At 40.3% G+C, this 13907-nt stretch overlaps 1 protein-coding gene across 4 annotated transcripts in view; it reads left to right on the forward strand.

The window, feature by feature from the left end:
• Positions 1-2287: 2287 nt before the first annotated feature.
• Positions 2288-13907, forward strand: part of ChLD3 (Chitin and LDLR binding deacetylase 3) — a 77977-nt gene continuing 66357 nt past the window's right edge. For all 4 annotated transcript variants that reach the window (XR_008407142.2, XR_008407140.2, XR_008407141.2 and 1 more), the window contains exon 1: positions 2288-2406. Coding sequence is in view for 1 of the 4 variants with exons in the window: in XM_053777430.2 (XP_053633405.2) it covers positions 2346-2406 (61 nt within the window). In the remaining 3 variants the exon portion in view is untranslated. The remainder of the gene's footprint in view (positions 2407-13907) is intronic.

Raw genomic sequence — 13907 nt, forward strand, 5'->3', positions numbered from 1 at the left:
CAGAGAACCGACAAATTGTTGAATTAGACACATGTGCAACTCTTGGGTATCTTTATTGAGGAAACGTTTCGCCACACAGTGGCTTCATCGGTCCATACAAAGGAGAAACTTGAAGAACAGGAGGAGAATGAGGTAATCAGTCCCTCAGCCTTGAGTCGATGTGGTCAGTCCATCAATCTTGAATAGAATACGGTATATGAGCGGAGAAGCAGCTTATAAACCGTAGACAGGTGAGGGGCACCAGTCGTAGGTGGTGTCACATTTGTCCAATGTGGAAGTAGGTCGTGTCTAATTCACTAACCTAACCTTACCTAACATAACCTAACCTAACCTTACCTAACCTTACCTTACCTAATCTAACCTAACCTAACCTTACCTAACCTAACCTTACCTAACCTAACCTAACCTTACCTAACCTAACCTAACCTAACCTTACCTAACCTAACCTTACCTAACCTAACCTAACCTTACCTTACCTAACCTAACCTAACCTAACCTTACCTTACCTAACCTAACTTAACATTGCCTTACCTTACCTAACCTAACCTAACATTGCCTTACCTTACCTAACCTAACCTTACCTTACCTTACCTAACCTAACCTAACCTAACCTAACCTAACCTAACCTAACCTAACCTAACCTAACCTTACCTAACCTAACCTTACCTAACCTAACCTTACCTAACCTAACCTTACCTTACCTTACCTAACCTAACCTTACCTAACCTAACTACCTTACCTTACCTAACCTAACCTTACCTAACTCAACCTAACCTAACCTAACCTAACCTTACCTAACCTAACCTTACCTTGCCTTACCTAACCTAACCTTACCTAACCTAACCTAACCTTACCTAACCTAACCTTACCTTACCTAACCTAACCTTACCTAACCTAACTACCTTACCTTACCTAACCTAACCTTACCTAACTCAACCTAACCTAACCTAACCTTACCTTACCTAACCTAACCTAACCTTGCCTAACCTAACCTAACCTAACCTAACTTTACCTTACCTTACCTTACCTAACCTAACCTAACCTAACCTTACCTAAACTAACCTAACCTAACCTAACCTAACCTTACCTTACCTAACCTAACCTAACCTAACCTTACCTTACCTAACCTAACCTTACCTAACCTAACCTAACCTTACCTTACCTAACCTTACCTTACCTTATCTTACTTTACCTAACCTAACCTTACCTTACCTAACCTAACCTAACCTAACCTAGCCTTACCTAACCTAACCTAACCTTACCTAACCTAACCTAACCTAACCTAACCTTACCTAAGCTAACCTAACCTAAGCTAACCTAACCTAACCTAACCTTACCTTACCTTACCTTACCTAACCTTACCTTACCTTGCCTAACCTAACCTTACCTTATCTAACCTAACCTAACCTAAGCTAACCTAACCTAACCTAACCTTACCTAACCTAACCTAACCTAAGCTAACCTAACCTTACCTTACCTTACCTTACCTAACCTAACCTAGCCTAACCTTACCTAACCTTACCTTACCTTACCTAACCTTACCTTACCTTACCTTACCTTACCTAACCTTACCTTACCTTACCTTACCTAACCTTACCTTACCTTACCTAACCTAACCTAGCCTAACCTTACCTAACCTTACCTTACTTTACCTTACCTTACCTTACCTTACCTAACCTTACCTTACCTTACCTTACCTTACCTTACCTAACCTTACCTTACCTTACCTTACCTTACCTTACCTAACCTTACCTAACCTTACCTTACCTAACCTTACCTTACCTAACCTTACCTAACCTTACCTAACCTTACCTTACCTTACCTTACCTTACCTTACCTAACCTTACCTTACCTTACCTAACCTAACCTAGCCTAACCTGGTCCTCAAAATCTGTTGGAGAGTTTTTATGTGAATTAACAATAACGAACAGTTTAGGTCAGCAAAAGTAATTATTAGTAACACTAAACTAGGTCAAATTATTATGATTTTAACATTCTTTTTTCTAAATTTACATATAAAAGCTGTTAAATTACTGAAAGAAAAGAGAGAGCTACGTCTGGCAGCAGCCATTACTACGGCGGCTGTTGTCGATAACAACACTAACTATGGCGTTAATTAACTCATAAGATGGCGTTTTATGACTTACATAGGTTTGGCAAATTTTTGTTGCAATAAATAAATCGTCGTAAACCACACGATGCATACATAAGATGTTATGACGTGATGTTTGTCTTCCTGTGACTGACAATAACAAGAAGGTTGGCACTCCTGAGCCTCGCTCTGCTGGCCGGAACTTATATAAAGAAGCGACGACCAGCGAGCGTTGTTACTTACTGCTGCAGGGATGTGGCACTCACATCTTGCCTACCTGGCACTCTTGCTCGTTGTCTCCGCCCTACTAGTTGGTAAGTACTGCTGTGGGTTACTATCTGCTCACCTCGTAGTGGTGTGGCTTATCTGTTTTCATTGTCGGTAACTACTGTGCCTTATGTGTTCCTCGTTGGTAGTTACTTGGCTTACTAACTACACTCCTCATTGGTAAGTACTCTAGGGGGTCCTAATTCCTTTCTTTCGTTTGCTATTTGGGTAGAGATACTCTTCCAAAGTAGGAGAAAGGGGGGGTCATTATACTGTGAGAGGCTCTTGATCCAAGGAAAAAAAATTTTCTTTCAGGTAATCACGGAAATCCTTTCCTTGTGAGAGTTTAGCAATAATTTAATTCCGAGGTCTATACCACTTTAATGTTCAGGTCTAATGTTAGGTTTGTTTTGTCTTGGGCACTGTTTTATGTTACGCAAATTTAAGAAACGCAAACTAGCGAAATCCGAATCCATCCCAAAATAACCTAATGTAACTTGCCTTGATAAATTGCCTTACTCCGCCAGCGGTAGGTTCGTCTTGACTAAAGTTGGCAGCCTGACTAGCTGCCAACGTAAGCACTAACGATTAGTGGACGGAGAACTGATCCTTCACTACAGGCGCTGAATGGTCCACATGAGTTTAGCGCTTCGCATAAGAATGTGCTTGGCCAGGAACGCCATTATAACTAAACGGTTATAACTGACCATAATTTTTAAAGGGGTGGACCGGTAAGCCAGCGGAAGGCCTCGGTCAGATGACCAAAAGTTCCAGCGGCGGGTCATCTAAGACCCACTTCAGGAAACACTTGTCCTATTTCCTGACGATCCTCGCCAAACCTTCATGCTATTGAAGGATTCTGTAAACCTTGAGGCCAAGTTGTTATTCCCCCCCCCCTCTCCCTCCCCTCCTTACCCGTTGTTTCCCAGCTCAGGCTGACAGATTTCAACTCCTTGTAAGAGTCCCATCCTGCGTGATGGACCACGACAATCAAACAGTTAGTGGAAACAACATCTATCATATGGAATAATGTAGCAGCACACTGCTGATGTGTCCAATTTTGTGGGGGGAGGGGGGAGCTGACCTTAAACCTAGATTTATCTAGGTGTAACTAGGCAAGTAATACTAACAGAATGCACACAAACTAAGCCTGGTGGCTAAAGCTCCCGTTTCGCACGCGGAGGCCCGGGTTCGATTCCCGGCGGGTGAAAATATTTCGACATGTTTCCTTACACCTGTTGTCCTGTTTACCTAGCAGCAAATAGGTACCTGGGTGTTAGTCGACTGGTGTGGGTCGCATCCTGGGGGACAATATTGAAAACCCCGATGAAAATAAGTTAGTCCTCGATGACGCACTGACTTTCTTGGGTTATCCTGGGTGGCTAACCCTCCGGGGTTAAAAATCCGAACGAAATCTTATTTTAACTTGATTATCTATGTACTCTGGGATCCTGTTAAACAGGGAGCTGAAGCTCTACGTCCATTGTCAAAATAGTCCCACAGAAGTTTCAAATCATTAGTAATTTTGCAGTATGTGAAAATAAAAAAATGTGCAGTGTTTTATTAAATTACATCTTTATGAATATATGAAACTTATTTTGAGTTGGTATGTAGTGTAAATCCACCCAAAATTCTTTGGAAAACAATAAGGCTCCATAATACCTGAAACTCCGTAATACCAAATTTAGGTAGGGATCTCTGGAAACTTTTAAGGCGTCTTCGTATTTGTAATTTAACTTTTTAATTTACTGCTTGTTATTTTAACAAAACACATTATTTAAGCGTTTATGGTCGTGACTTTTATTTTTTTTGTGTGTGGTATATATGTATATTTCATTGCAATGAGTAACCTAGTAAGTTTATTCAGGTACACATGAATACAGTTACATAAATAATCATACATAGCATATGTGTAATTACCTGGAATATACCTGGAGAGGGCTCCGGGGGTCAACGCCCCTGCGGCCCGGTCCGTGACCAGGCTTCATGGTGGATCAGGCCCTGATCAGCCAAGCTGTTACCTGTTGGCCGCACGTAAACAGACGTACGAACCACAGCCCGGCTGGTCAGGTGCTGACTTGAAGGTGCCTGTCCAGTTCATACTTGAAGACAGCCAGGGATCTATTGGTAATCCCCCTTATGCATGCTAAGATAACCCAAAACAATTAGTGACTTATTTCCGTTGGGGTCCTTGACCTATGCGGTCAACGTGCCCTGAAAATATCAGACTACTACTATCAAGATTAGGTGGTAATTCTAGAGGTGGATCCTAGAAACTGTGTCAGTGTGACGCCTGGCTACAAACTCTCCATCTGGAAAATGTTGCTGGTCACAATAACCCACATGAGGCTAGCTTAGGCTGCCCTTCAAGGGGAGGGGGGTGCCTTGGTGCCGTTCAAGGTCTCTTGATCAAAGGAATTGGACCAGCCTTCCTTTTCCTTGGATCGAACTTGATTGCCTTCCCTTTCCCAAGCACTGTATTACCCCTACGGGTTTTGGGGCTTCGCCATGAAAATAACCCGCTGAGGATAAATTATCAACATTGCCTCTACTTAGGGATGCAACTTACGTAACATTTAAAAAGTTAGTCTACGTGTTCCCGCTGACCTCTCAGTAATGAAATTTAAATTAACAATACGTGTATTGTAGGCCATTAAATGCTCGTTATAGGTTGGTAAGTGGATTGCTGGAGACGCACGAAACTCGTAGGAATTATACAGTTTCTGGGAATTGGAGATAAGTCAGATATGATCTAAGGGAGAGGAAGGTAGTTCCAATTTCTTGCATTAAAAGCCCTTTGACAGTGTCGGGGCATCTCTTACCCTTGGAAGATATGGAACAGCAAACATTACCAACAACTTAAGTCTCATTGTACTACGCTAAGTTCAATACGTTCCTAGTGTCATAATCTTAGTTTCTTGTATTGCAAAGACTAAGTTTACTACTTAAGCTTTATTAAGTGATAAACTCAAAAGTCGTACAGCGTACTTAAGTTATGAACACAACAGATAAGCAGATTAAAGAAGAAAACCACAACCGCTTGCGACAAGTCTGACAATATTGTGGTTTAACGTAACAAAGAAACGTTTAGATTGCACGAATATGAGCATAACCCGGAAGCTTTCAGATGTGCACGATTATCACCGATGTAATATGGTTCTTCAGCTCTACACTTCACACCCCTCAAGGAAGGTTCCTTGATGCTGGTGAGGGGCTCTTGATCTAGGGAATTGGATCTGTGCTCCGGTTCCTGAATTAAGCCTGAATACCTTCCACATCCCCCCCCCCGCACAGGCGCTGTATGATCCTACGGGTTTAGCTTTACTCCCTTGATTATAATATAATAATAATAATAATACACTTCACAGTATTTCAGGGTAGAACGTGGAGGTCGTTTGATGTGACCTGTGTAGTGACCCATTACGATGCACCAAATGCTGGTTTTGGCACCCTGGTTATTTGCTTTAAATGTCTATTTACGTTCAAAACTTTTCCAGGTGCAATACCGCTGAAAAGCATTTTTCCACTATTTGTGTAATTTGCTAATTGGCAGGTAACTATCCACACTCAGGTGTTTATGGTATCGTAACCTAAAATGTATAAAAAGATAAAGGAGTAACGTAATCGTACAGTTTTGCTGAAAGAAGAGTTAGATTCTGACGTGGTGGATTTTGGGTCGTAATTGATTTTAAGGTGTGGTTAAATATGAAAGGTTTCTAGGTGGAGTTTGAGAGGGAGGTTGTTTGTAATATGGGAAAAGTGGATGTTGTGTTAATGTTTTGAGAGTGTGTTTGGGGGTTAGACTGGTTAAACTCGTCTAGTACCACATCACGCCTCAAGGAAGACATGGTGGTCTAGTGAGATGTACAGGAGGGAGAGAAGTGGGTAGAGAATGTTGATCTAGGACAGTTCCCCACCGGAGGCATTCAACCGCTTCCTTGCCCTATCGCGAGCTGCTCCTACCGTCTCTGTACATCTGTCTGTGATTTACTGACCGGTTTTGATGGAGCCTTTACCCCCATCTTCCACCTGCAGTCCAGCCTGTTGACCACCTAGTTAACTAGGCTGTTTGTGTTAGCGGTCCACATTAGCCATCACAATCTGGTTGATCCAGCAGTTGTAGAAGGAAGCTGGAATCTTGGAAGGAAACTTTGAAACTTGCAGCTTCGTTCAGGCAATTTTTCTGACATCTGCTGGTAATGTTGAATGGTTTTGGGCTACGGATGTGGAGTGTTCTTTAATTGTACCAATGGTCTCGCCAAGAGACCAAAATAAGTGTCAGGGGCCCAAGACTGTACAACTGCCTCCTAGCGTACATAAAGGGGATTACCATAGACCCCTGGCTGTCTTTAAGAAAACGCTGGACAGGTACCTAAAGTCAGTACCTGACCAGCCGGGCTGTAGCTCGTTTATCAGTTTACGTGCGGCCAGCAGTAACAGCCTGGTTGATCAGGCCCTGATCCACCACGAGGCCTAGTTAGACTGGCCCGCGGGGGCGTTGATCCCCCACACCCTCTCCAGGTATCTCCCTTCACTGTTTTCTCCACGCTTTCTCCCAGTAAGTTGTTACGTGTGCATATTAGGGACCCTGTCCCTCAAGTATCTTTCGTATGTATATTAAAAGTATCTTAGTTCTACGAAGGGCATATTGCTTCAGTTGAAGCGTTCCCAAGAATCTTTAATTTCTCTATTTTTCACTGGTTTTGCATATTGTATAACTGTTTACTGTGAACTTATTGTGTGTGTGTGTGTGTGTGTGTGTGTGTGTGTGTGTGTGTGTGTAATTCTGTGCTGACTCGAACTCACTAAAAATTGAACTTTCAATTTTTTTTCAAGGTAGACATTTTGTATTGTTGTCACTGAAAAAAAAGTTTTATTTTTTACCAAGCTTAACTTAGAAACCTCATCTAACCTAACTTATACTAGCGTATATTTTTTTTTTTTTAACCTAAATTCTGTTATGCATAGTATAAGCGAGTTTAGAGTAATTTCAGCTGATTTATGGCAAAAACAAATTTTCATTCTGCTAATTCGGCAGAGAACACCTTTGCCGAATAGGCCTAACTAGCCGTTTCAGCTTTTCCGCATTATATATATATATATATATATATATATATATATATATATATATATATATATATATATATATATATATATATATATATATATATATATATATGTGTATATATAATGCGGAAAAGCTGAAACGGCTAGTTAGGCCTATTCGGCAAAGGTGTTCTCTGCCGAATTAGCAGAATGAAAATTTGTTTTTGTCATAAATCAGCTGAAATTACTCTAAACTCGCTTATACTATGCATAACAGAATTTAGGTTAAAAAAAAAAAATATACGCTAGTATAAGTTAGGTTAGATGAGGTTTCTAAGTTAAGCTTGGTAAAAAATAAAACATTTTTTTTTCAGTGACAACAATACAAAATGTCTACCTTGAAAAAAAATTGAAAGTTCAATTTTTAGTGAGTTCGAGTCAGCACAGCATTACACACACACACACACACACACACACACACACACACACACACACACACACACACACACACACACACACACACACACACTTAACGGCTTGACAAAGCCACTGGAGAGCGAAACGTTGCCACAATAAGGATGAGAAAGTTGATCCCATTGATGTATCAAATATATGCTACGAGAATAGGCTGCGGGCACTGAATTGGCACTCTGGAAAGGCGTAGAATTAGGGGGTTATGATTTGAAGTGTATAAATGGAAAACAGAAATAAATAAAGGGGATATAAATAATGTGCTGAAGATATCCAACCAAAACGGGACACAGCAAAGAGCTAAAGAACTAAAAAAAAATAAATTTAGAAAACGTATAGGAAAGCGCTGGTTTGGTTAGGTTATGGATGAGTGAAACTCCCAAGTAGTCATTCAAGGGGAAAACCTCGAGTAACTTTAAAATAGGTTAGACAATTAAATGAGTGGGTACGAGTTGGACCTGCCTAGCATGGGCAGGGAGGCTTGCTGCAGTCCTCTTCCCTTCTTGTGTTATGTATGTGTATTTGCCACCTCCCTTATTATGGATTAATCATGAAAGATGATGGTGAATCATATGTTAATTTTTACCATATGACTATATTAAGTCCTATAAGACTCCTCGGGGAGTGATAGTTTACTGATACTAGTGAAAGTTATGACGTTAGTGCTGTTACTCATTACAGCAGTGAATGTAAAAATGATATGGTTCTGCGAAAAGCCTACTGATGTCAATATGTATGCTAAAAAAGTGTGAAAGTGCTGCAGAATTAGTCTTAATAATGCAGTAATGATAGAATGTTGGTAAGAATAATTGTAATGCAGTCAGTGATTGCATGTGGGTGACTCATTTAACTTTGATGCCTTATAATGACAGTGATGACTGCAGTGATAGTGAATATACTAATGATAAGAGGTGTTATGACAGTGCTCGTGTGATGTGTATTCTAAGTGGGAAAAATGTAATACTGATAGTTTGTGATAGGATAGTGTGTATTAAGTAAAAAATGCCGTATCACTGCATCTTTTGCTTTGAATGTTTTTATCCAACTTCTGTTGAAGGTAATAACACTACCATGTTAAGTGAGGTTAAAAATTTTGTCCTGCTTTCACTCATAGGTAACTAGCTGAAACTTGTCATTTGTGTATAATTGTATAACGCATAGTTGTATAATGCATGGTTGGTTTTAGGTAATATTCGGTTAATATAAAGGGCAGATTTTTTTTTTTTTTCGCCGGTACTCTCCCGGCCCGGGTCGGTGTAAAAAAAAAGTTAGTATTGAAATACACCAAGTATACTTTTAATACTAAGTAACTATATAATATTATCATTAGTCATAAAAATTACAAACTGTATATCCTAAATATGGCATTGTGCTGTAACTCAGAATTTCTTGACTTTGTGACTTTGAATTTCGATGTTCACTCAGGAATTACATACTTTAAAATGCCAGCTGACACCTCACGCGGAAAAAAGCCGTGAGAGTTGGTACTTGGGACCCACTTTGTATCTAGTGGTGGTACTCTGTGGCACGTTCTCTTAAGAGGATTCCTAGTTTGATAGATCATTAGAAAAGTGGTGCATTCACTCACTATCAAGGATGATTTGTAAAAACTTGTGGTTCCTTCTGAGGACAGGGGTATGTTGGGAGGGTTACCTGGAGTTTACCTGGATTGAGTTTCGGGGGTTATTATAGTTATCCTAGTTATTTCTTGTAGCTATTGCACCTCAGCTTTTCATTTGAAGTGTTTTGCATATTTTTCCATTGTAACTCGCCCTCGAGTTATTTTTTTTCTTCAATTTTCACGCATAAAAAAAATGAATTTACTGTATTCTTCGGCCTCTGAGAAGTATTTTAGGCTTGAATATATGTAGAGGAACACTTCTCACTGATGCTAACGAATTTCTTCCTATAATGCTTTTTCAGTTTAAAAATTAATCAAATAAAAGCTGACAGCAATAGTCATTCATTGCAATCCGGTGAAGCCAAATTTAGCAGTTTAAATGCGTGAAGGCTCCGGGAAGAATCTTCCTCTCACACAGTATCAAATTCAAATTAAAATTCAAATTCAAAGTTTATTCTCTATAAGGATTACAATGCTGAGTTTACAGGTGAACGGAAAGTCACAGGAAAGAGTTAGGTTAGGCAAGTGACTTTTTTCCCCTGTGACTTTATTATTATTATTATTATTATTATTATTATTATTATTATTATTATTATAATCAAAAAAGCGCTAAGCCACAAGGGCTATACAGCTTCCCTGTGACTTGATTACCTAAATTCGTTTCAAAGCTGGCCTGGCTGACAGCTTGGTTAGCTGCTGGTGCTCGTAGAACTAATGCCCACGTAGGCAACAGAGCCACATGCATCCTCGTAAAGCCTAATAGAACTGTTAAATCCAAGCTTATTTGAAGCAAAATAAAAGTGAAGTAGAACCAGCATGGATGAGACCAGTGCAACAGTGAAGTGCAAAGCACTGATCTGAAATATAACGTAGTGTGAAGCAGCTTTTCATAGGGGGAGGGATTCTAACCTGGCAAAGAGCTCTTGATTACAGGAATTAATCACCTACCCTAATTACATATTTTTTCAAGGCGCTATATAACCTCCGTAAGTCAAACACTTCCTCATTGATATCATAATCCCCCTGTAGCTGCACCTTCAGCTGGTTATACTAGGTTCTTGCCTTGAGGCAGTTGGCCACATGTCTGTCGCTCGTACCTTCACACTTTCATCTCTCAGCTGTTAAGTGGTTTATTGCATTATTTCTCTTCTCCTTTCTACCTGTTCCACCGCCTTCCATCCCTCCCTACTATGCTGTTGAATCCTCATCCTTAATCCAGAGGGATCCTCTGGATTAAGGATGAGAGGCCCTGAAGGTACTTAAACAATTATCCTAACTGCTTATTTCAACGCCTCGAGTTGAGCGCTTAGTTATGATTATAATTAACGCCTATGATTAACAATATCTTGTTAGTATGCATTTCTTATATTTAACCGTAAGAAACTTATTTGTAGGGAACAGTGAAGTCGAGACCGTGAGTGGACCAGAGCTTTCATTGACTTCAATTTTTCATATGTTGAAAATTTGAATTTGCTGACGAGGTTTGCGCTCTCTTCTTAGCGTGGGTGTTCCATTTTCTATTATTTGTTTATAGCTTTCACTGAATTTCTCATCAGACGTCACTAGTTGAAAGGCGGGGAGGGGCCATCAACCCATGTCCCTGTTGGCCACATGTCACGTCTATACACTTTCTATTTTGTCAGTGGTTACTACTTGTCTTTCTCTTTCTCCAACCATCACTACCACCACAACCATCACTTCACTCGTCACAATTACTAACAACATCAGGAGCTCAGCAGGCGGGGAAGATGTGGAAGTAAACTCCATGTATTTTTTCAGTCACGGTATTGAGATTTGTTTTCGTGTTAGGCTCACCCCAGATGGAATCTCAACTCTTGTGCCAAAAATGTGTCAAGTCTTCAGTAATTAACATATTTAAACATGTCGCTGGAAATCAATGAATCCATGCAGTTGAGAAATTGTCATTGTAGTACCGCATCAGGGAAAATATTATAAAGATGTATTTTAATTTTTCTTTTATATCGGTTAATAAACATGTATAGCAGGTGACATAATTGACATTTAGCATAGGATAAAAAAGAATGATATAAAATGAACAAGAAACTATTGCCATTTGCTACCCCCTCTCAATGCTAACAAAAGTTTAAAGATTGTTAAATTTAACATCCTCGCCAGCTCTTAGATCGGTCTAGGACTCTCCTGTTACTTTAAAGCTTTCAGCGCTCTCTTCTGGCATTAGAAATAATTATAAATGAGGGCGGGCTGCCGTCACTTGAGATGGTAAATGCAGTCACTATAGGGAGGGGGGCGAGGCTGCTCGAGGCCTCTCATGTTGCAAATTGCACGTCTTCAGGAGCAATGCAGTGAAAGGGAGAGGAATGAGAATCTCAATAGTCCAGACAGACTGCGTTCAGCCACAGTCCAGTCCTTGCTAGGATAACGACTGGACTGTGTTTTAGAAATGGACGCTTGTTTGCGATTGGTTACAAGCTTTGTGAACAAATATAATGCATATAGCAGTATGGTGCGCCAAGAAGCTTTGAATTCCTTTGAAAATTTTAGATTTTAAGCTTACAATGGCTGAAATTCATCTATACGGTAAATGTTTTAATCTCTTAAACGGATTAATCAGTGAGCTATACACCTGTCAGTATACATGTGGATTCTTGTGAGACTTATCTACTACATAGTGGATTTATCTGGACTTATATATATTTGGTTTTAGTATTGACAAAATATTGTTCCATATTTTAAATTTTTACCCTAGTTGATAGTGTAGCTTTTTTCCTTATCAGTTTTCTATCCACATACATAAAGGCTATTTAGAAAGCTTACCACGTAGTTTTTCACGGTTGTATTTACTGTATAATGTTCCGGTGACAATTTTGGCTAATTACTTTGGTCTCTCTTTTTATAGCTGTCTAGATTCTGCATGTGGCCTATTTTCTTCCATTTAAATTACGTCGTTTGGCAACATTAAATTCCACCATTCATGTGCTGGTACATTTGTCCAGTTCGATGTTTTTAAATTCTTTTGTACTTTACATAGGACTTTTGCTTCTGCAGACAGTTCAGATAGGATTTTATTCCTCCCGAGAAGACATTTAAGTAAATTAGAAATGCATCGTAGTAAGCATTGATCTTTATGGGACCACACTGAACACACTTTTACCATGAAGGCCTTTTCTCCTCGGTCATTTCGCATTATCCTTTCGGATAAAAGCTTTCATGGACCAATAGTTTGCCCTTTATTTCTCCTGTACTCACCTAGTGCCAAGAGTCTTGGCTCGTCAGTCACATTTGATACGAAGTGTTAAGAGTCTTATCGTGCCTAAATTTTTAAACCGGATTTTGCTTCCAGTTATACATGTAAAAATTTAGCCTAATAGTCCATAGTTCTGATATGGGATGAATGTTTTTTGGTAGCGTGTCTATGCGCCCTCGTGGCTTAGCGCTTCTTTTTGATAATAATAATAATAATAATAATAATAATATGCGCCCTCGTGATCCAATAATTTTCAGCGTTGTGGAGTACTCTCCTAGTAAACGTTGATACCTAAATCACTTGGTAAAATAAAATGACCCCGCTCCCACAGGTGACAAAAGTGACTTCCATGTCGGCTCCGCTGAAATCTTTGACCTCGTGTCTTGACCCTTGACTTCCCACGTACTTAAGTGTCTGTTTCTCTTAAGCACATTTAGTTACAAAGTGGAAAAGGTAGTGTTTGTACAGGTGTAACCTTAAGAACTGTTTGGAATGATAATCTTAGCTCATGGCTCCGTTTCTTACTGCCAGCGTCTGGCTCTCTATACAATGTATCTTAGCAGAGAATGTACAGAGAACCTTTATTGCATGTATAAGTTCCATCAAACACCTTAACTACTGGGAGCGCCTGGAAGCACTTGACTTGTACTCACTAGAGCGCAGGCGAGAGAGATGTATCATAATCTACACCTGGAAGATTCTGGAGGGACTGATACCTAATATGCACACAGCAATCACTCCTTACGAAAGCAAAAGACTTAATAGGCGATGCAACATACCCCCAGTGAAAAGTAGGGGCATCACTGGTACACTACGAGAAAACGCAGTTAGTGTCCGGGGCCCAAGACCGTTTAACAGCCTTCCACCAGCATTACCGGAAGACCCCAGGTTGTCTTCAAGAGGGAGTTGGACAGATACCTAAAGACGGTGCCGGATCAGCCGGGCTGTGGTTCGTACGTTGGATTGCGTGCGGCCAGCAGTAACAGCCTCGTTGATCAGACCCTGATCCACCGGGAGGCCTGGTCGTGGACCGGGCCGCGGGGGCGTTGATCCCCGGAATGCCCTCCAGGTAGCCATATGGATCCTGTCATAACTACTCGCGGAATGATATAATTTACCTCCATATCAGTCAGTGCACTAAGAACCAGTCTCGAGAATGAAATGTTTATTCACATCCCTGTTAC

Source organism: Cherax quadricarinatus, chromosome 18 (genome assembly GCF_038502225.1).
Source record: "Cherax quadricarinatus isolate ZL_2023a chromosome 18, ASM3850222v1, whole genome shotgun sequence".
Lineage (NCBI taxonomy): Eukaryota > Metazoa > Arthropoda > Malacostraca > Decapoda > Parastacidae > Cherax > Cherax quadricarinatus.